Raw genomic sequence first — 22,321 nt, 5'->3', positions numbered from 1 at the left:
TTGTACAATCACAATGTAAACATTTTCATAACTCCATAAAGAAACACTGTACCCATTAGCAGCCACCTCCCCGCCGCCTCCGACTCCCCGGCCCTCTGTAAACCTCGACGTGTTCATTTCCGTCGGGCGGGTCCGTGGAGTCTTGCCCTGAGAAACAGGCCATAATCTCTGCCGGTTTTTGATGCTAAGGCACGCAGGTCAGCAGTCAGGCTGGATCCGGGTCTTTTTGTTGCTTCCAGGCGTCCTTTGGGCACCTGTTTTTGGCACAAGGAGCTGTTTCAGGCTCATCTTGACCCCCGCCCCGCCATCTTGGGGGGCGGAGGATTTTCCGGTGGGTCCTTGTTAGGGGCTGAACGGTGTCCTCCTCAAGTGCATACATTGGAGTCTCAAGCCCCAAACCTAAGATTGAAACTGTAGATAAAGTGTTTGAAAGGGGGCTAAGTGGAAATGAGGCCCAGACTCTCCACGAGCCCCTGGCCCCGTGTCTGGGGCCTGCGCAGCCCAGTTTCAGCAGGTGCCCCGCGCCTCTCCCCCATAGGCTGCCTTTCAGCGGGAACCCTGCTAGGTGGGCTTAGTGAGAATCCACTCAGCTGGGGAACACCCCACCCTGCGCCCCGCGGTCTTTGTCGTATGCTGAGCTGAGCGCCTTTCTCTCCCCTGTTCCGATGCGCTGTCCGAAAGTCTTCCTGCTTGTTTTCCAACGTGCCAGGCGCTCTCCTGGCCTCTCGGGAGGGCACTCATCCCTCACGGGACCGCCTCCCTCCAGGAGGCCCCACTGCCTAGTGCCACCGCACGGGGGGGGGCAGGTTTTCAACATACGAATGCTTCTGTGTGGGGAGGGGGGGACAGTGGGCACAGGCCCAAAGTGGCCGGTGAGAAGAGCGATGCTCCTGCACAGATGCCCGCGGGGGGCGGTGACCGCCTGCAGGCCCGGGAGAGGGGCCTCAGGAGACACAAGCCCACCAGCATCCAGCCCCGGGAGGGTTGATGTCCGCTGTGGAGGAGCTTGTTGCCACAGCACCGAGTCCCCTAAGGGCCAGTGGGAGGGTCTGCAGCTCAGGCATTGGCACAGGATTGGGACAGCCAAGGGGGACATGCCTGGGAGGCGGGGGACAGGCGGGACCTGCGGCTGGGTCTTCCAGCCGCAGGACAGTGGGAGGCAACGATCCATCCACAGAAAACAAAGCAGCGGGGGCGGGGGGCAGTGCCCCCACCCGCCCCCTCCCCACTCCGGGCTCAGAGTCACTTTTCATTCTTAGGGTGTTTTATCCCCACAATGTGGACGGCATCCTGCACCTCTCTTTCCTGAAGGACCAACTTTACGAACACTATTTTACACAATAACGATAAGGGCTACTTCCTGTCTCGATAACGTTTTATTTGTAACAGGTTTATTGATACGGTTCGCGTACATACAACTCGCCCACGAAAGCGTACGACTCAGCGGCTTTGGGCACATCGAGAGCTGGGCGCCCCTCGACGCCGAGCTTCACGGCAGACCCCGTGGCCATCACCCCACACCCACCCTTCTCACCGCCAGCCCGGCAACCGCCTGGCTGCTTGGTCTCCCGGGACTTGCCGACCTGGGACGTTTCACACGCACGGACTCTCACCCCGTGTCCCCCTTGTGACTGCCGCCCTCGGCCTGGCATGTCGTGAGGTTTGTCCGTGTCGTAGCATGGATCAGTACTTCATTTCTTATTGTGAAACGCAGGCGGCCGGGCGGGCGCCCGCGCCCCGTCTGTGTGCCGCCCGCGGGTGCACATGGCGCTGCTTCCCCCGCGGGCGGCCGCGCCCACGCTTCTGCGAATGCACACGGGGGACACGTTTTCGTGCGAACGTTTTCATTCTTCTTGGGCACAGAGCTACGAGGAGAATCGCCGGGTTACACGGTGCTTCTATTTTATTTTATTTTTTTAGGCGAGGCAGCCCTCGGTTGACCTCACAGATTTCAAAGACCTGGTCAGCTTACAATCCCTTATTTTTTTCATGTTTTACGCCTACGGCACCCATCCTGCTCCGCTTCCGCGACCAGACGGGGTCGGGCTTGCTCAGGGTGGCAGGGCCGCAGACTCGGTGCTTCCGTTTCAGTCTTCTGAGGACCCGCCAGGCTGCCTCGGCCGCCGCGCCACTCACGGCCCCTCCGGGAACGCGGGCGGGTCCCCGTTTGCCGACGCGCTCTCCAACGCTTGCTGTCACTTGCCGTTGGGATCCTGGCCACCCTCCTGGGTGTGGAGTGGGATCTGATCGTTGCGGTTTCGATTTGCATCTCCCTGCTGACAAATGGGTGTTTTTCATGTGCTTGTTGGCCACGTGTGTGTCTTTGGGGAAATTCTGATTCGGGGCCTTAGCCCGGCGTTAAATTGGCATTCGTCTTGTTGCTGAGCTGGAGGAATCCTTCATACATTCCGGACACTGGACCCTGATCAGAGACACGATTTGCATGAATTTTCTCCCGTTTGTGGGGCGTCGTCTTGCTTTCTTGATAGTATCTTTGATGTAAAAAACTTTTGATTTTGATGAATTTCCGCTTATTTATTTTCCTTTTGTTCCTTGTGCTTTTGGTGTCCTGAGAAACCACTGCGAAATCCAAGGTCTTCGGGATTTGCCCCATGTCTCCTTCGGTGGGTTTTACGCTTCCGATTCTTACATTTAGGGTTTTGATCCATTCCGAGTTGTGCGAGGCAGGAGTCCAGTGTCACGCTTTTGCTTGCAGACGCCGGGCTGTCCCGGCCCCGTGAGAGAAGACCTTCCGCCTCCACTGACTGGTATCGTCAATCAACTGACACCCTTGTCAATCAACTGACCGTCAGCGCAGGGGCTTCTTTCTGGACCCTCGGTTCCAGTCTGCTGACCCACTGGTGACAGTGGCTTCTTTAAGCCGACTTTGCCCCAAGGTTTCGGATCGGAAGTGCGAGCTGGCCAGTGTCGTCTGAGACTGTGTGGGGTCCTCTGCAACGCCACGTGAATTTTAGGGCCAGCTTCTCCATTTCTGCAGAGGCTGTTGGAGCCGAGAGGGACTGCCCTGAACGGGCGAACGGCCGGGGGACGATGGCCTCCATCCCTGCCATGAGGCCGGCGGTCCCCTGCTGTTTGGGACTTCAGTTTCTCAGCAACATGTTCTGATTTTCAGCGTATGGGTCCCAACTGAACTTATCCCTACTTTATTGACTTGAGGAGTAGGACTTGTCTACTCTTTGAGGTCTTCCCAGGCCGCCTGCCGGGGCCTCAGAGCTCTCAGCATCTGGTCGCCCACCCGCCTCCCACGGGAGCATCCATGTCTCAGGGTTGAGGCCTTGCTCGTTTTTTGTCCAGAAACACCAGCTGGAACATTCTGAGCGCTCGCCAGGCGCTTCTCCCATTCTGCTCACTCCCGGCGCGTGCACACACACCCCCACCTCCTGAGGATGCGGCCGGGCCTGGCGCTGCAGACGCGAGGAAACTCGGGTGAGCGGGCGGGCACTGGTGGGCGCTGCTCGCGGGCTGAGCTCGCTGGAGGGCCGCACGTTTAAAATGTCCCGTAATAAAAAATTAAAAGGCTTCCATGAAACGATGGCGAAATCTGATGACAGCAAAACGAAGTCCCACTTGGCAAATTAGAAGTCGAGAAGCTACCTACCTTGATCGCCAGACCTGTTCCCCTGGGACATTTCTGTACATGTTCTGGGGACCGGAGGACGAAAGGAAGCCAAACCTACTCCGGGTGGCCACACTCGGGCCCCGCGTGACGTTCCGAGGCGCCAAGTCTGAGCTCCCGTCCCCGAGGCTCCAGAAGAGCGTCCGCAACACTGACGACTTCTGTCCCTGCACCCAGGCTCCTCCGTCCGAGAGAGCACCGGCCGTTTCGTCCCCTTGGGGAGACGAGCAGTCCCGGACTGAGGCGCGGCGGCAAGACCCGGCCAGACCTGAGAGTGCCCCGCCCTTTCTCCGGCGCCGCTCAAAGGAAGCGAATGCTCAGCGACCCGCGGGGCCCTGGCCACCACGCTCGCCAGTTGGAAATATTCAGGATGACCCTAGCTGCCCACTGGGGACTCGTGCCCCGGTCAGCTCATTTGGTACGCCTACTGTGTCAAAAAACAGCAAGCACAAAAATGCTGCAAAAATGAGATAATGCAACATGACTGTTAAATCAAGGGGGTCGATACTTTATTTCAACAGCGACTCGTCATGGGCCTTTGGGGTTTTCAAAGGCCCTCAGCTTCTTTTCACTGCAGACAGGTGTCAGGGGTGGAGGGAGCAGCGGGGGGAGGGGGGCGGGGGGGGCCCGGATCCCAGCTACGCTTTGCGGGCTGGCCTTCCCCCTTCAGTGGCAGTGTGGCAGGCACCTTTGATGGATTTCTATTCGACACATAAAGCAAAATTCTGCCACATTCCCTCCCTTGGACGCAAGGGAAAGGACTCGACGTCATCTCTACAACTTTGACCAAACTCAGGTAGAAAAACAAGTATCGGTACTGAGTTTTTGGGAACGTGGAGAACATGATTTAAAAGGAACTTCCTAGATCACTAACTCGAAACTGTACTAATTTATCCAAAATCATCTGCTCACTACTGTAAAAAGCAGGTGAAACCTAATTTCAGCAGAGACCACAATGGGACGAAGCCTCTGCCGGTCACGTAAAGCCTTCCGTGGGCGCGGTGACCACGGGAGGAACACTCCCTCCCACTGACGGGTGTGGTGGCAGCAGGTGACACTGGTGACGTTTTCTCCCACACCAAGAGCAGGATTTAGCTCTTGCTCCCCGAACTCCTCCCAGCAAAGGGGCAGACGGGGGTGGTGGGTGGGAGAGCGCTGAGGACCCTGCCGAGCTTGGCACTGTCACGACGAAGCTCACGGCGCCCAGTAAGGATGTGCGCCGCCTCGGGCATGACTCCAGTCCGGCGCCCAGCCGGGGTGAGGCACGCCTGGACACAGCGGCTCCGTGTCACTGTGACGGAGACGGCCCGGGGAAGTGACTGACGGCAGACGGGGACGGTCTGCAGAGGATGCGGCTACACAGGAGGGCTCGCGCGTCTACCTGAACCGGAGGCTCCGAGGACGCAGGGGCAGCCCCGACGCGTGGGCCGTGGCCGGTGGCTCGGGGGCCGCACCCCGCTCGTTCCTGAGTGACATGCACTCGCGTTCTGGGAGGCACGGCGGCTCCCGTGGAGTGGGGACGCAGCGCCGGCCGCCCCGCCCCGACGAGCCGCCCCGCGACAGCACTGCCCTCTCAGGCGCGTCCGCCGTCCCCTCGGAGCCCGGCCAGGGAAGGGACCCCGGGCTTTCCACACGGGCTCCCCGGCCTCGGGCTCTGGGTTACTCCCTGAGGCAGCTGACAAAAAACACATCTGACTTTTGCCCATGTAAGTTTTCCCTCAACTGGCAGGGGCTTCACTTCAGAGCCTAATTGTAAAAACATGGTTTTGTCGCTTTTCAAAAACAGTGACGGACACGGAGCCTGACCTCGAGGGTGAGGCCGTGCGGGTCTGCGAAGGGAGAGCGACGCGGGCGTTCCACGAGGCAGGGACACCCAGGATGCTGTATCACTACAAATTTTATTCAGAAACCCATCTTTGTTTTTTTTTGTTTTTTAAAAAAAATTCCCATTACGAACTGGTTTGGTCAATCGACTACAACTTTCTAGCAGACGTACGGTAAAAACGGCACGGTCAGAACCGCCCGGACCGCTCCCGGTCTCTGGACCGCCTCCGGTCACGTTCCCGTCCGCCACCGCCGCCGCCACCACCGCCACCGCCGCCACGACCACGGTCTCTGGACCGAGAGCGCCGCTCCCGGGACCGGGACCTCGACCGGTGCCTGCAGGGGAGGGAAAGAAAGGAAAGGCTGACATCCGAACCAAGACGCGCAACAGGAGACCGGCGACGAGCGCCTTCGAACACCGCGCCACGTCAGGGCGGCGCCAGTCACGGAAGAAAACGCTGCCCCGCGGCGAGGGCCGCAGCTGCGCGCTGTGCCCGGCCTCAAGGACGCCCCGGAGCCGAGAGGCACGGTGTCCTCCGGGCTGGCTTCTGGGGGGAGGGCAGGGGCCCCCTCCTCCTACGCCGCTTTTCGCGACACCAGGACAGACTCACCGACGCCTGCTTTCCCTCGTGGGCGTGACAGGCGGGAAACGAGAACCCTCCAGGGTCAAAACCCCATCTACGCAGGAAGAGCGGCTCCGTGCGCCCTCCCACATCGGGCGCTCTGCAGCGGGACAACTGCCCGATTTAAACAGCAGGACCGGACGCACGTCGGTGCTCCGTCCTGCCGGTGGTCCGCAGGGCCAAGGCCGAGAACCCGCCCGGCCCCACGGAACCCGGTGCCCTCGCCCGCTACCGAGGCTCGCCCCCTGCTTAAGCCAACGTGCGCACGCAACGTTCTTCAAAGAGCGTGTTTTCACATTCAGAACGTGCACTGCAGTCTAAGCAGTGCCTTTCAAAGAACATAAATGACACTTGGGCCAAGTTTTACTTGAAAAAAACATTTTTTGGGGAAAAAACACAAAACCCCACACAGTGTCACGACGGAGACACAGCGTCACGACAGACACACAGAGACACTCACTTCTTGCGCCGGCGACCGTAAAGCTCCCGCCGCAGCTCCCTGGAGATGGGCTTCAGGTGCATGAAGTTGCAGAAGCCGCCTCGCGTGCACTCCCTGTGGGGACAACGGGCGCCCGTCACCGCGCCCGGCCCCTCCCAGCACCCCCGCCCGCGCCCCGCGCCCCGCCGGACGCCACACCTACCCCATCTCGTACTGGCGGCAGCAGGCTTCCCGGAAGTCGGTCACGGGCGACAGCTCGGCGTGGATGGGCTGCCCGTTGAACCAGCGGTTGTTCAGGTCGATCACGGCCTTCTCTGCGTCCTCCTCGCGGCGGAACTGAAACGAGGCGACAGAGCGCTCACCACCCGCTCCGCGCGCTCCCGTGGGCGGAGTGCTGGGCTGGAACGCCGCCGCGGAGCAGCCACGGGCCAGGCGACCCTGTCTACACCCAGGCTCCTGAACTCGCGGTGCCCGAGACCGGCTTCCCGACCCGCCCGGGCAGAGGAGCCACCACGACGACGTGCGCGGGCAGCGGGGGTTTCGTTAGAATCCAGGCGAAGGGAACCGAACCCACACAGCAGCCCCCCCCCCCCACCCAGGCCCAGCAGCCACGAGGACGCTGGACGCGGACGACAGGGAGGATGACGGCGGACCCCGGGCGCCCCCCCCCCCGCACCGCAGCCCCGCACCCCGACCGCAAGGCGGTCAGGGGCGGCCCCGCGCACCTTCACATAGACGTTCCCGACGAGGTGGTCCCCGAGGTTGTCGCAGACGTTCATCTCCTCCACCTCGCCGTACTTCTCCTCCATCTCCGTGAACACCTCCTGCAGGAGCACGACACGTCGAGGGGGCAGTCACTCGCCTGACTCACCTTCGGGCGCTCTCCCCAACGGGGGCGTGTGAATTCCTCCCAGACGCGAGGGGTGACGAGTCCGCCCGCCGCCCGGCGCCGCCCCCTCACCTCGAAAAATTCATCGTAGTGCTCCTGCATCTCGACGTCGCTCACGGCACCTGCCGACAACAGAAACCTTGCTGGTTAGAGCGGGCCGCGCTCGTGCGCACATCACCCTGCCAGCGACACACACTCGGTTATCTAGAGACCCCGACGAGGCTGCCGGAGCGCCGAGGGGACTGCCACAGCGCCCCATCGAGGCCCTGGGTGTGGCGAGGCTTTACAGTGCCCCGAATCAGCATCGGAGGCCCCCATTTTCAGAAAGTGTGAGGAAAAAGCTGACTCTCAAAAACCTTTTCAATGAAAATTTTCTTCCTCTTTAGATTTAAAATAGAGGCCAAGGAACCACCCTGATTTGTCCCCTTTATTAGGTTAAAATGAAAGCTGAATCAAGGTGATTCAAAGCTGAGACCCCTAACTAGTGTTGTTTTTTTATTTTCAGTTTAGCAGCCGCACAGAATGCTGTAAAATTCTTTCTTATGCGATTAAAACCCAAATGACCATAAATACTCAGGATGGTCACCAAGGTCAATGAAAAGTATTCTGAATGCCCTTCGAATAAAGGGAAAATTATAATGCTTTGTTGAAGAAAGCATTCTTACTTTGCATTTCCAAACTATTTTCTTCATGTTTACTCTTAATTCACATGCCCAAACTGAATCACGTCCGCTCTATTGGCGGATTTTGCAAACGTGCAGCGTGGTCCTCAGCGTCACGTCCACGGGCCACGCGCACCCAGAGCGCCCGGGCTGTGGCCGGGGCTCGCTCCAGACCGCCGCCTCGGCAGCCCCCTCGCCGTCCCGGGAGCGTTCTACCTTTAGGGCTGAGAACTTCCATCTTTCATTGAGAGTGATTTAAATTCACTTTCTGACCCGTGGGGTGGGCCTTCCCTACATTTTAGTTGTTTTTGAATTTCTGGGAGTCCAGCTCGCTTTAGAACCCCACACTTACTGAACACGGCCAACAGCTACTCTAGATAGCCGGTCCCACCCGCAAATGCACTGTGAACACGCCCTTCCCGGCAGAAACCGGGGGAGCTGGTCAGAGCGGCCCCTGCAAAGGGCAGGCTGGAGCGGTTAACGCAATTCCTTCTCCGCGTCGGGAGAGGTGAGGGCAGAGAAAACACCTGCGCGCCGAGTCTGAGCGGCGCTGAGGCTCAACCCTGGGGGTGGTGGGCACACCGGCTGAGCTCCTGCCGTTCCTATCAGCACGTGTAACACGAAGCGCTACGTTCCGGTAACTTCTGGAGAGCTCGTATTGGCAATGCTTGGCAGTGGGCACACTTTAACTTCCATACTTTGCTTAAAGTATTTAAGTCAAACAAACTGACTTGAAAGGCATACATTAGTGATTAAAAAAATAATCACTAAAAAATTATTCACGAGTCAATATATTTGAAATGATACCTGAAAAAAACACCCAGTTCTGTTACAGGAACATTCTTAAACTGGGTTTCATTACCTAAGTTTAAACCAAGCATAGAGAGTTTTTTTATAGATGAAAGGGTATGTTCAAGAGAACCACTAATTTTAGGAAATCAATGAACCTAGCTGGTTGAAATTTTACTGGCAGGATCTGTTGCTAAGTAACTATAACTGATTTTCTTAAATCGTAGCACAGGAATGTCATTTAATCTGTAGGATCTGAACCCCAGAACAGGACTATTTAGCAGAGCTAAGCTCTTTGCAGCATCCGCAGAACCAGAGCACTGTAAACTGCAAATGAAGACACAAAGGAAACTAGCACGAGACCCTTGCGCCCAGAAGCACCCTCGGTCCCCAGGAAACCAGCAGGGCAAAGAAGTATCATCACAGCATCTCTCTTCTTTCGGTTTTACCCCGGGGCAGTTGCCACAGTAATTAGTTGAGTCCACATATAAAGACTTCCCTCCACTCGACCTTCTTCAAAAAGAAAACAAGAGCCAGGTATTTCAAAACAAGGGCCACCAGGTCAATCCTGCGACTGTCAGGTTCGGGCAAAGTTCTCCGCTCCTGCGTCAGTGTTAGCAGCGGAAGTTGAGCATCTGGGCGGAAATGCTGACAGGAGGGCCCCTCCCCGCAGGCGCGCGCACCCAGGGGCCTCCCGGTGCAGGTCACCCATAACGTGAGGGGCTCCCGGCTCAGGGTGCATGGACTGAGGCCCATGGCTGCCAGGGTACCTGGCGCTCGCACCGTCTTACTCATGGGTACAGCTTCCAAACAAACGGGTGAACGGGAAGTGCCCGCCCCTGGCTCGGAGCCTTGATTTTAACAAGAGTCCAGGACGTTCGTGCCCGTTTACCCACAGGTGACTATGTTGCTTCTACAGCCCGAGATGCTAGAGTTTAAATTTGTTTTGTGAACTTTCAACGATGCTAACATGTATCCCATTCTCTACCCCTCAGTAAACATGATATTCAAAGCTTAGCATTTACCACCTCAGGGAACAATCGTCCTGTCCACCGAAAGCCCAGTCCACACCTCCCCGCCCCGAGCACTAACTCCCGTGGCTGGAGACGCTACGTCGTCTTGTCACAGGCCGAGTCGGCACAGGGCTGGGAGGACTCGGGGGCCGTGCAGCTCGGAGGGGGCGTTTGGGAAACAGCTCAGAACACGGCTCTCGCCGTCAGAGCGCGAGCTCTGCGGTGGAGGGGAAGGGGAGGTCTACTGCACGGGATCTGAGGATGATTCCAGAACACCTTGCTGCTAAAGGGAGCGAGCTCTCAGCACTTGCTCTTCAGAGGGAAGCACACGCTCCACGGTCAGTGTCCTGTCGGGGGGCGGGGGCGGAGCGGCAGCTCCAAGCTGAGCTCGGTAAAGAGCGAGCGCCCTCCGCGCAGTTTCCTCCTTCGACAGAAGGCAGGAGTTCCACTCTCAAAAGAGGTTCCCACGGGTCGGTGGGACAAACGCTCTGACGCCTCTAGTGGGAGCGTCCGTGACTGCAGCGGCAGACCAGGCGGAGCGGACGCTGAGCTCTGACACGCAAGCCCAGGGGACCAGGGAAGGAACTTGTATGAACTTACAGCGCAAACCGTCAGCAGACTGGGAAGAGTTTTGAGGGTTACGGTAAATGTTCAAGAGGGCAATGGTCTGAAATACAAAACGCAACAACTTTATATTATGGAAAATTAAATGTAAACACTTAACCGGTTTCCTGTGGCGGTTCAGTCAACTCAGTGCTGAAAAAAGAGGAAGTTATTTCTGTCGAGGCAGAGACGATTTCTTAGCTGATGGCTGTCTCGGAGCCCTACACTGCGATGCACAGAGACCCCATGATATGCCAGCATTGTATTTCTGTTTGCAGAGTGTGACAACTGTCCATCCCAAAGTTCTGAGCCAGGTCAGAGTGCAAATAACTTGGCAGGCTACCACCAAAATATTCTTAGACGTCACAGAAAACTTTTAATGGACAACTGAGAAAGTGTCTGTATAAACTGATGGCAGAATGACTGTATTAGAGAAATACAATAATTACATATCATGGAATCTCCACTTCCTAGAGGAAAAATTATAATGGTGAAATAAAACCCACACTTATTGGGCTACTTACCTGATTCCTAAATATTCCTAAGATTGTTAATTTTACAGAAAGAACTTAATAAGTGCCAGAGGTTCAGTCACTGTAAAGACCAATGATTGGCTGACCATGTTCAAACGTCGCATGGACGGACCCCTTCCTGATAACAAACATCAATCAAGGGAGGGGACCCGGCAAGCAGCCCTCCCTACGCCAGCCTGCTGAACACAGCCAAGTATCAAGTTCTTGCTGTACACGCCAAGGACTTCCACCACCTTGTCCTGTTTGCAACAGCTCTATGTCAGCAGCTCAGAAGCCAACATTATTTGTCTCAATTAAGAGTGGGCTCTTTAACACCATCGTTTTAAAAAAATTTCTCCAACTGTGGGACTTACAGTGTGAGCCGTCAGCCGTCTGTGCACTGTTTTGGGGATTACGATAGATGTTTTGAATCAAGATGGTCTGCGGGGAAAAAAAAATAAAAAGGGGAATTCTACTGGCTGCTGTGCATATATTAGACAATTGCAAAGAGACAACTTGTTTGCAAACAGCTCATCGCTTGTTTGTTTCCCGCAAGCCAGACACTTGTCTTCTGCAGAGTACACCCAAACCATCATATTATGAAAACAGAGTTTGAGCAGTGACTTAGGTCAAGTCAGCCAGCAACCAAGAAGAAATTATGATTGTTTTGAGTAGTCTCACATTACTAAAGTGTTTTTTGCAAGAAAAATAACAGAACATTAACATTTTCTTATACTTCAGCCAGCAGACACTAAAATGTTGAAAAACTCACATTACAGCCATATTCCCCACACGAACTTATTTTTAAAAAACCAAATGCATAACCCGACGGTATGCAGTCCATGAAGCTCTCTGGTCTCGTAGGAACAGGCACACCCAACGGGTCTCCTAACTGCCACGGACACTATCATATTTACATTTTCTTGGTGGGATCTCTGTTTACATAATACAATAGCTTAAAACATTTGCTCTTTTCCGATCCTTCTCTTAAGGGAAAAAAATCCTTTTAGCCCTTGTGCTTTAAACGGGATCAGGCAGACTTGAAACCTTACATTGTACCGTTCTTCTTAAAATCAAGTTGTCTGAAAAAACAAACCATGTTCAAGTTAGTAGGCTAATATATTACATGAATCTTAATGTCCACATCACTGTAAGAAGCTTAAAAAGAAACCCACACTGAATTACACTAGGAATTTACAAGCTGAACCAATAAAACACATAATTTAGAAAAATAAACGTTCAGATTCACCATGTGTCCAAAGCAGTTGAGTTCAGTGGTCCCGCCCCCGGCTGTGTTTCTAGGGCCGTGGCTGTGTGAACACCCCATCAGAGGCGCCAGAGGACATCCAACGGCCGGCCGCACGCACGTGGCACGCGGACCCCTGCGCGGGCCGGGCACCTCCCCAGGCCACTGGGCACCGTGTTAAGAGTCACCTGGTCTTGTGCCTCAGGTGTCTCCGAAGCTGACTTATCTATCTCCAACTGGAATTACCAGTGTGCGACAACTCTGGTGAACGGCTGTCCTGAGCCGAACCAGTCAACAGGAAGATTTATTTAAGTCTCACTCAGGTACATGGCTGTTTGACGCCAAGACCCTTCACTTAAAGGGGCCAGTGCTATTCCATTAAAATCAGGGGTGGTTAACATGATATAAAACCAAGTGCTCAAGTTAACACATACGACTGAGCCCACCAAATTTTAATGGAATCACTGTCTTATTTTGACCCAAAGTGCTCAAATTAACTTTCCATTAATATTCTGAGGTAGTCAATGAATCAAAGAAAATAAACCAGGTGTCAAAGGTAGCTTAAGGAAAACTAAGGGGTGGGGAGTCAGCTTCTCTGTCAGCTCAACACTTGGAAGGTCTATAAATAACCCCCCAAAACCAAAGAACTCAGAGGACACTTAAGGTGCTTGGTTAGTGCCCAATCCATGGCCTTTGGATTAGTGGCGAGATTTAGTTAATAAATCAAAGTGCTTACAAAAATTACCATAAACAGAACATTTAAAGCAAGTTTTCCAATATTCTGAAATCGAGGCATGTTCAAAGCTATTCAAAGATAGATTTTTGTTATACTAACCATGTAGTAATCAGGAATAATGGAGAAAAGGAAGCTATTACCCCCCTCTAAAAACAAATTAAATTGTAGGGTTTTCTAGGGGCTTAAATTAGAAAACAATGTCTCTTTATTACATCAATTGGCGGATTTTCCTAACTATAAGAAAACATAAATGTCCATTCCGTTAGAAATTTAAAATCTGAGAACAGAAGTGGAATCGGACAGCCTCCAACGGCCAGACTCAGCAGTTCTCCAACGGTCAGAGGCGACGCGTTGGGATTCATGGGCGGTTAGGAGCCCCACGGCCCTGCCTGGGAAGACTGCAGTACAGCCTTTTCTAATTCCAGACATTCCGATAAACATGGGCGTAAACTCTGTTCCTATCAGAGGTGTTTTCTCTCTTTAGCCACCAGTGACTTATAGGGTGCAAACTCTTCCCTTATCTTCAATTCACCAAAAATAAAGTAAAAAATCCTGATTCTTGATGGAACTGAACTCGGCAGACCTAAGCCCAAGGTAAGAGGCATCTCTCAATCAACTGAACAGATGGCCTACAAGGAACTGAAGCAAACGCCAATCTTCTGACGCTGAGTTTCACTGCTCACGTTTCTGTGCCATGATGCGACCCGCTGTGTCCCCAAGGGATCTAAGAGAGCGGACACGACAGGACGGGAGAACCTGGCGCACAGCACCACGGGCCTGCGGGCGTTCATGCCAGCCTCTCCGGGAGGCGGCTCCGCCCACCTCCACCGCCTGCAGTTCTGCAGCGGTCAGAGGCTGCACGCCGCCCCTCTGCCTCTCGCGTGCCTGGGAGAGGCTAGGCTAGTGCTGGTGTGAGGCCCCTGGACTCAGGTCTACCAGGGTGCAGGGACTGGCCCCAGCTCACACACACACACTACGACTTCTCTCTATCGGGCGTCTCTAGTGATGAGAACATGGTGTCCTCAGGTCCCCCCGTAGGGTGGCTCCCTGCCTCACCCTCACGGAACGAAAGAGCACTTGCTCATGAACATGGGTGGAAAACAAAGCAACTAGAGAGAAAAAACGACCCGCTAGATACGTGGAAATTAACTCCTTCTGTAAAGTACATCCAATTTTGATATTTACATGAAAATAAAAGAAAAAGAAAAAAAAAGAAAAAAACAAACCTGGCTAAAGGTCGGTTTATTGTGCAACCGAGAGCATCTGTCTCCATGACGACATGCTCCAATTTTGAAATAAAATGAACAGTTGACTCTGTAAGGGAAAATAAGAGATTATTTTGCTGGGAAGAGATCAAACAGATGGAAACATGTCATCAACATGACCCACGCTATCAAACTTCTTTTATTTCGCAAATGCGCGGGCCCAGCGTTCTGTATCAGCAGTACTTACCCTCTCCTTCCTGGCAATGTTCTAGAGCTACTTGGCTTCAGTTTGCCCTTCATAAATATGCTACTCTTTCGATGAAGGGACCCCTTGTTCAAATCCCCTCCACTTTCGACTTTCTCTGCTTTACTTTTAAATGATTTCTTTTAAATGAAATATCAGTCTAAAACAAAATTGAACTTAAAATCTATGTGGTTCCTATGTCTTCCACGATGAAATGCTCTCTCTTGAGGGTGACAACACGGTGTAGTGAAGGTCAACATCCTGACCCTGCCACTAGCTGCCAGGGCTGGACAAGTGACCTCACCTCTCAGGGTCTCAGGAACCATCTGTAGCATAAGGAGAATGCCAACCTGGCACTGTCTCGAGAACCAGGTTAATGCACGTGTGCTTTATGCACAGTGCTCATTAAATGCTGTCGTTAACTAAGACAGAAAACAAAGTCCAGGTTCTCTCACCCACTATACCAGAGCGACAGAGAATTTCCAAACTCAGGTCTGAAGTAAATAATTCTCCTGGTTACAAGACACTGAAACTACTGAGAACTCAAACTGCTCCTTCTGTCCCTATCACAAAGCCCTGTCCCTTACACTGTTCAAATACTTGGGACAACCCACATCAAATCTAGCAATCCAGCAGTGTGACAGCAATGGCAGGAGGCTCAGATTTGTGATGAACTGAAATCTACTAGACGCGTCCCATTCAAATTTAGATGTGCAGAGGTGAAAGGTTACACTATAGATTCAATTTTTTGGGAAGCATCACATATTGAGACAGACAACAGAGTTAAGATGGAAGGGCCTCAATGACATCTGAAGGGCCGTGAAGACTGCCTACCACTGATTTATTATGAGGTAACAATAAAAGTGGAAAGGTCTGAACTTATCAGGAGAAAATGATACTACTATATATATTTGCCAAATTATAAGACTTGATGTAGGTTACCTAACTTGATTATATAACATTAATCTTCAGAGTCACCAGAAAATGAAGAGCTTATTTAAAAAAAAAAAAAAAAAAAACAACTCATAATGAGCAAAGCCCCTGCCAAACGATTCCATATAATCCAAACAATTCTTATTCCTATACTTCCGGAGGTGGCTTTCATTTCATGATGCCCAGTTAATTATTTATTTAAAGCTTAGATAGCAATCAAAACTTTGGTAGCAACAAACTTTAGTGATCTGCTGAACTACCAAAATAAAATAAAAAGATGGAAAAGAAAAGGTGTGAATTATCATCACAGAAGGTATTAGCAAGTCTAATCTATGCTGGGATTTAGAAACTTCATAACTTCACATGAATAATTAATTACTTCTTAAATATTTTTATTTTTTAATTAGTTAACATACAATAATTAAATATCTTTAATTGGTAGAGACCCACATTTTCCTCTAGCTTAAATTAAAAAAGAAATCATTTTTTAGTTGATTTTGTTTTCTGGAAACTAAAACCCCACCAAGTCTCCCTGAAATGAGAATACGAATAACTTTAAGATTAAACAACCAAGTTTCTTGAGGTAAAGTCATGATTTTTACAATACAGCTCAAAGAGGCTGTTACTGGAATAAATGCCTGAAGTTTTGTAGGGCAACAGTGAAGACGCCACTTGATAGAGCTTTTCACAAGAACAAGGGAAAAAACTGCACAAGACAGAAGTCATGGCCCAGAATAACGAAATTAAGGATGCGAGTTCTCAGCCTACACTCAGAGGAGCCTTTCCCCAGCACAGCTGGCCCGTTCATTCAAGATCATGTCTAAAGGCAAATTCCCCATGTTGCTCCTCTGTGAGCCCAGGGTACCAGCATTCATCACATTTTAATGCTTTTTACTATAATCATCCTTTACTTGACATGCACCCCCTCCCTGCTTAAGAAAAAGATCCAAATTTGATCCATCTTTGAGACCCCAGGGATTGGCTTTGGGCTGACACCCAAGTGACTAAGACTGATAATTTTGTTTTGGAATTTTTGCCAGAAAAAAATATACCCCACTCTTCCAACAACACAGGAGATTCTATTATGTGTAAAGAGTAGACATTTTACAAGATAGACTGCATCCTGGAAAACAGAAACAATTTAAACAGTGTTTGAAAAAAGTAGTATTAAAACATTAACAATGTTTTAATACAGAAACAACTTAAACAGTGTTTGAAAAATTGGTATTAAAACATTACCTATGACAAACAGGGATTAGATATTAAAAACATGTATTTGCATAAACTTTATACGCCCTGAAGAAATCCCAAATAGTAACTACTTATTTGAAGAGTAGATTAAGCCAGATGCTTAGTCTTTAGGTTTTCGAAGGGAGAATTATCCTAAATGTCTGGAAATATTCCCCTTAGTCTAAATTTCAGTCAATGTACTGGGAATGAATACGGGCCAAGGGGGCAAAGTCAGAACTAAAACTTTAACTTTTAACCTAACAATTGATTAGGGAAGGCATGCGACCTTAAAAAAAAAAAAAAACCCTTTGTGCTTGTATTGGAATTGCACCTTCAAGAATTTAAAAGCAGACGTCTTTTACGGTTAGGTCACTCAAGCGTGTCCATAACGCTTTTTCACATCAAACGTCTTTACGACCGGCCCGATCACCGTTTAAACACGCAAGAGACTTGTTAAGTGGAGAAAACGCCAACGATTAGGACCCTACGATAACTGGCGACTCCACACGGGCGGGATCAGAGCTGGAGCTCTCTCGATACGTCGTTAGCAGCTCGAAGTTGGAGGGAACTGGTTAACGCTGACAACTTCGGCGCAATTCGGGACGGCTTCCGTGAGCCGCGAGGACCCGGGGGGCCGCAGGACCGGGTCGCGCGCGGGCCACCGAGCAGCGCCGCGCGGGAAAGGCCGTGCCGCCGGGGCGGAAGCCCCACGCCCGCCGCGGCGCCCACGAGGCGGCGGCGGCGCCCGAGGCCGGAAGGGCCGCCGCGCCCCTCCCCCGCGCCCGAGGCTCCCGCCGCCGCGCCCGCCCGCCCACGCGCCCCGGAGCCCCGGCGGGCGGCCCGCACTCACTTGTCTTTCTCGGTACCGAAAATGGAGGCCAAGTACTCCGCCATTTCCTACCCGCCGCCGACACCGCTGCCGACGCCGCCGACCCTGCCCGACGCCCGCGGGAGACGTCACCCGTACGCGACGGCGCTCGCCCCGCCCCGACGGCGCGGCGGCGCTGCCCAATCGGGCGAGGCGCTGCCTGCGCGTGGGCGGGGCTTCTGCGCGCGCGGGAGGTTCCGCCCCCTCGGGGCCCCGGGGCCCGCGCGGCGCCCGCCGGCGCCCTCTGCCGGCGCGTGGCGGCCCCGCGCCCCCGCCCGGACCCCGGCCCGCAGGCGCCTAGCGTGCGCACCGTGGGCGGGAGTGGGTGGCGGCAGGCGCGGGGCCCCTCCATGTGGTCGCTTCAGGCTGGGTCCGCGGAGCTCGGAGGAGTGCAGGCGCCTCTCCCTCCCCGCACCTTGCCTGAGGGACCCCCACCGTCTTTCGAGTCGTTCCTCGGTGAAGACCCCTCGTCTACCGCCTTTGTAGGCGGTGGAATGGCCTCTGCTCCCCTGACCGTCCCCTGTCTCGGGAGGAGCGCCGCGGGCGTCTCGGCCCTTTGAAGGACTCTAGTTCCTAGGCTGGGCCCACCTGGATGATCCAAGATAATCTTCCTGCTTTCAGGTGATCCGCCACCTTAATTACAGCGGAAAAGTCTCTTCCCGCAGCGCTTAGCGCAGTCCTTAGCTTAGTGTTTGATTGAGCAACCAGGGACCAGAATCTTGGGGGGCGGAAGGGGGGCATCATTAGTGTTCTGCTTGGATTTTAGCTGTATGAGACTAGAAGGAGATGGCAGTCAAGGGGTTTTGCTGGTGAGACATGACGGGGCCTCACTTGGGGCCCGGCTGGCAGGCGACAGAAACTGACCACCGCTACTGGGATGGGCTGAACTGTGCCGCCTCCAACCCAACATGGTGAAGCCCTGACCCCCAGCAACTGGAAGGCGGCTGCAGTGGAGGGGGGCCTTTGCAGAGGTGATTCTGTTAAAAGGCTGTCTGGTGTTCCCATCTGACGCATTCGTAGCAGAAGAGACTAGGACACAGACTCAGGGAAGAGACGGTAGGAAGACATGGGGAAGATGCCTTCCCGACACCGAGCAGAGAGGCCTCAGAGGAAACCCGCCCCGGGGCTCCTGATCTCAGACTTCCCCCCTCCAGGCTGCAGGGAATAAGTGTCTTTTCAAAGGGGGTTTTAAAAGGAAATTGGGTAATTCATCACATTGCCGGGAGGGCTGGAGAGCCAGGCTGGGAGTTGGCACCACCGCGCTGGGGTGGGCGGAAGCCTGCGGCCCTGCTGGCACTGCACGCTGATCCCCCTCCCGCCCCCGCAGTGACACCAGGAACTCCATGTCACTGCGCCCCTCTGCTGCCTGCCTGAGGTCTCACCACTGTTGCCTCCGTGTGTTCTGGAGGGCGGTGAAGTGGGTCAGCGAGGTCATGGCCCGTGCACCCTGACGGCAACTGGAGTGGCCAAGGGGAGGCCGCCAGCTACTAAGGCAGGAAGTGGCGGAGGAGGAGCTGATCTGGGGGTAGTTCTGGCCTCTGGAGGCTGTTACGGGTTCACAACCTTTCCTTCCTTCCCGTCTGGGCTACCATAGGCAGAGGACATGTTATGACCTATCATGCGTGGGGCTTGGCCCTGCACCTGGCTTTGGCCTGTGAACTGTGAGCGGGCATAAGGGAAGCCACATCCGAAAGAGCAGGTTCCACACATTGTCTGTCCTGCAGCCTGGCCCCGAATGAGAAGCACGGGAGCAGGCCCCAGGGGGACCTGCGGCCTCAACCAGCCACCCCGCCGCCCTGCAGGCCGGGAGCTGGGAAAAGGCAAGCCAGGGAGATTTCAGGGTTGTCACTGCCGCGTGCTGACTAGTGCAGCACGGGTGTGAATGGCTTACCAGACACTCAGCAGAAAGGACCGGCCACCATTCGTATACACCGGGCCGTCCGACAGAGTGTTCGGTGATGACGGATGTGCTCTGCATCTGCGCTGTCCAAGGATACGATGGTCGCCGACCACATGTGGCGGTTGAACACTCGAAATGTGGCTGCTATGATGAAAGTGCCGAATTTTACATTTTATCTAGTTTTAATTAACTTAGATCGAAACCGCAGTAGCCCCGGGTGGCTGCTGGCTGCTGGATTGGACAGCACAGGTGTAGACGCAGCTGAAGTTCAGGGGGGAGGCCCAGGTGAAGGGGCAGGTTCGGGGTCACTAGTAAGTATAGAGTTAACACATATGAATGTCTGAGGAACCCTGCACAAGATTTTAGGATACGTGTGTTTTCCTCGGGGCGAATAGTCCGCAATTTTGGATTCCCAAGGGGGTCTTACGCCTCCACAGTTACGGGGGACTCCCGGGCCCTCGAGGGCTGGGCGTTGCCTGGTAGTTAGGAACCCGCTGCATTTCGCTTTTGTTTTGGGAGGCGACGAAAGCTGTGCGCAGTGCTTTGTTGAGCACAGGTTCGCTGTGGGAATTTCGCAAGCCGATAGCAGGCGGGATAATACCTCTTAATAAAGAAACGAAGAAATGACACTCTAAACGAATGACTGACGAATCGCACTGCTGTTCCGGGCCAGGGGAGGTGAAGCAGTCAAGTCCTGACTTAATCCGAGGGTCACCTTTTCCAACAAGGAAGCACCCAGGGGAGTCGGCGACCCACCAAACAGCCAATTCCCAGCTGCCAGCCCAAAAGCCAGTCCCCCGTGGGTAGAGCACGTTGCTAGGGAACGAAGATACCAGTGTGGGTAGGTGGCCGATCTCTTCCACGGGGTGCCATGTGGTTTGTCACCTCTGGGAGGAATGCCGCACGGGGAGACTGGAGCGAAGGCCCCGAGGGTCTTCGGAGTGTTTGGGGTCAATGAAGAGTCCCCTTGCCCGAACCGAGGCTCCAGGGGTGCTCACGGACTTTCGGTATTTAGAGCCTCAGTGTCCGCTGGCCGTAGTGGCTTCTCCAGCTATTCCTGTCGACAGGCCCCAGCGGGACCCTCGGCAACTGACCATTTATCAACAATGAGATGCAGAGTGAGGGCATCCCAACACGGCTCGCTCCGCGCTGCTAGCAAAGCAACTTTTTATTGTCTTTGTCCTAAACAGGAGGATTGAAACAAGGTCACTTCAATCATGAACAAATGGGTTTGAAACCATATTAAACCCGTATGTAACAGACACCAGGAATTGAGGGAGCAGTTGGAGGGCCAGAGCGCAGAGGGGCAGCGGTGTGTGGGGGCAGCAGTGGGACCGACCGACCCCCCAGAGGAGCCTGGGCAATGAATGACACCTGGAGAAAGAGAGCCAGACTCAGGAAACCAGGAGACCGCCCACCCACCCACCCATCCACCCACCCACCTATCCACCCATCATCCACTCACCCATCCACCCACCCACCCATCCACCCATCATCCACTCACCCATCCACCCACCCACCCATCCACCCACCCACCCATCCACCCATCATCCACTCACCCATCCACCCACCCACCCATCCACCCACCCACCTATCCACCCATCATCCGCTCACCCATCCACCCACCCACCCATCCACCCACCCACCCATCCACCCACCCATCATCTTGTTTTGGGGGGCGTAGCCAACATGCCAGGTCCGGAGGCCGGAGCACAGGCGCGAGCTGGGCAGCCAGACACCTTGGGCTCCCCGAGCCTCCAGCCGACGTCTCTTTCTCGCACCTCCACCTGCTCCTGCCCCAGCACCAGCGAACCTCAGTCCTGCACACCGTGAGCCCGGGGGGTTGTCCCGGGTTTCCTGACCCCCTCCTGCTCACGTGCATTCGGATTCCTTGGCTTCTCTCAAGCATCTCTGCTCCTCGCCCTGCTCTTGGCCATGCCTTGGGGCCCCGCGTCCGTGCAGCGGGCCTTACGCGGTCGTCTTGGCCAGCTCTGGCCGCTCTAACAGAACGCCACGGCCTGGAGGCTCATGAACAACAGACGCCTATTTGCTGTAGTCCCGGAGGCTGGAAGTCCCAGACCACGGCGCCGGCAGACTCAGCGTCTGCTGCAGACCCACTTCTGGTTCACAGGTGGCTGTCTGCTCACTGTGTCCTCAGGCGGGGAAAGGGGCGAACGGACCCTCTGCGCCCTCTTTCCAAGGGCACCGACTCCATTCGCGAGGCCTGTGCCTCACGACCGACTCCCCTCCCAAAGGCCCCGCCTGCAGGACCACCGTAGGGGGTGGGGTAGAATTTAACAAACGAGTTTTAGGGGACGTGAGCGTTCATCCGTAGCCCTCGGTCATGTGCGCGGGGCTCCGTTCCCCCTCGTCCGCGGGATCCGCAGCGCTCACCAGCAGCCGCGGCTTCCCCCGCGGCCCACGTTCCCGCTGGACGTTGGTGCCTCTCGCGAGCCCCGCTGCGGGCGCTCGGAAGACCCGCGTCTGTCTTCTCCGTCACTTCCTGGTAGAAGAGACCCTCGGTCCTCCATCTGCGATTCTGAAACACGAAAGCCTCTGAAAACGGAAAGTTTTTTTTTTTTTTTCTATAAGTGTGGTGCCAAGATTCAAGTTGCTGCAAAATCCGACATGACCAGAGGTGTCATAGTGTCCAAGAGTTCCCAGTGGGACAGGCACCTCTGCTGGCCGCTGATAAGTGTCACGTTTTAAGATCTGTTTGTCCGTTAGTGACTTCGGGTCCAACCGCGCCATGAATGCATAAAATAGAGTTAAGACACCCGTCGCTTGCTGCGAGAGGCACGTGGCTACGCTGTCCCTGTCGACCGCAGAACGGCAGTGAATTTGGGGGCCACCGTGACACACGACTTAGAACCTGAGGGGACAGGCCGTTGAAGCGTTGCAGCATCGGTGACGACCGAGACCCACCAAGAAGGGAGCACGCTGTAGGGGAGAAGGAGATGCTCGCTAG

At 54.2% G+C, this 22,321-nt stretch overlaps 1 protein-coding gene across 3 annotated transcripts; it reads right to left on the bottom strand.

Annotated features, from left to right (window-relative positions):
* Positions 1–5,516: 5,516 nt before the first annotated feature.
* Positions 5,517–17,560, bottom strand: U2AF1 (U2 small nuclear RNA auxiliary factor 1). 3 transcript variants are annotated; one of them, XM_016143486.2, is made up of 9 exons: positions 17,436–17,544; positions 14,200–14,287; positions 11,366–11,432; positions 10,477–10,543; positions 7,485–7,534; positions 7,249–7,347; positions 6,726–6,859; positions 6,545–6,637; positions 5,517–5,797 (listed from the first exon to the last, which is right to left on the bottom strand). In XM_016143486.2, the coding sequence occupies exons 5-9, from the start codon at positions 7,512–7,514 to the stop codon at positions 5,650–5,652; spliced, it is 504 nt and encodes a 167-aa protein (XP_015998972.1). In that variant the 5' UTR covers positions 7,515–7,534; positions 10,477–10,543; positions 11,366–11,432; positions 14,200–14,287; positions 17,436–17,544; the 3' UTR covers positions 5,517–5,649. The 3 variants fall into 3 exon arrangements, with proteins under 3 accessions (XP_015998972.1, XP_015998971.1, XP_015998970.1); XM_016143485.2 differs by lacking the exon at positions 10,477–10,543 and having other exon boundaries at positions 17,436–17,560; XM_016143484.2 differs by lacking the exon at positions 11,366–11,432 and having other exon boundaries at positions 17,436–17,560.
* Positions 17,561–22,321: the final 4,761 nt, after the last annotated feature.

The sequence above is a fragment of the Rousettus aegyptiacus genome, unplaced genomic scaffold (genome assembly GCF_014176215.1).
Source record: "Rousettus aegyptiacus isolate mRouAeg1 unplaced genomic scaffold, mRouAeg1.p scaffold_m13_p_20, whole genome shotgun sequence".
NCBI classification, from domain to species: Eukaryota; Metazoa; Chordata; class Mammalia; order Chiroptera; family Pteropodidae; genus Rousettus; species Rousettus aegyptiacus.
This window is presented reverse-complemented; position numbering and strand designations above follow the sequence as displayed.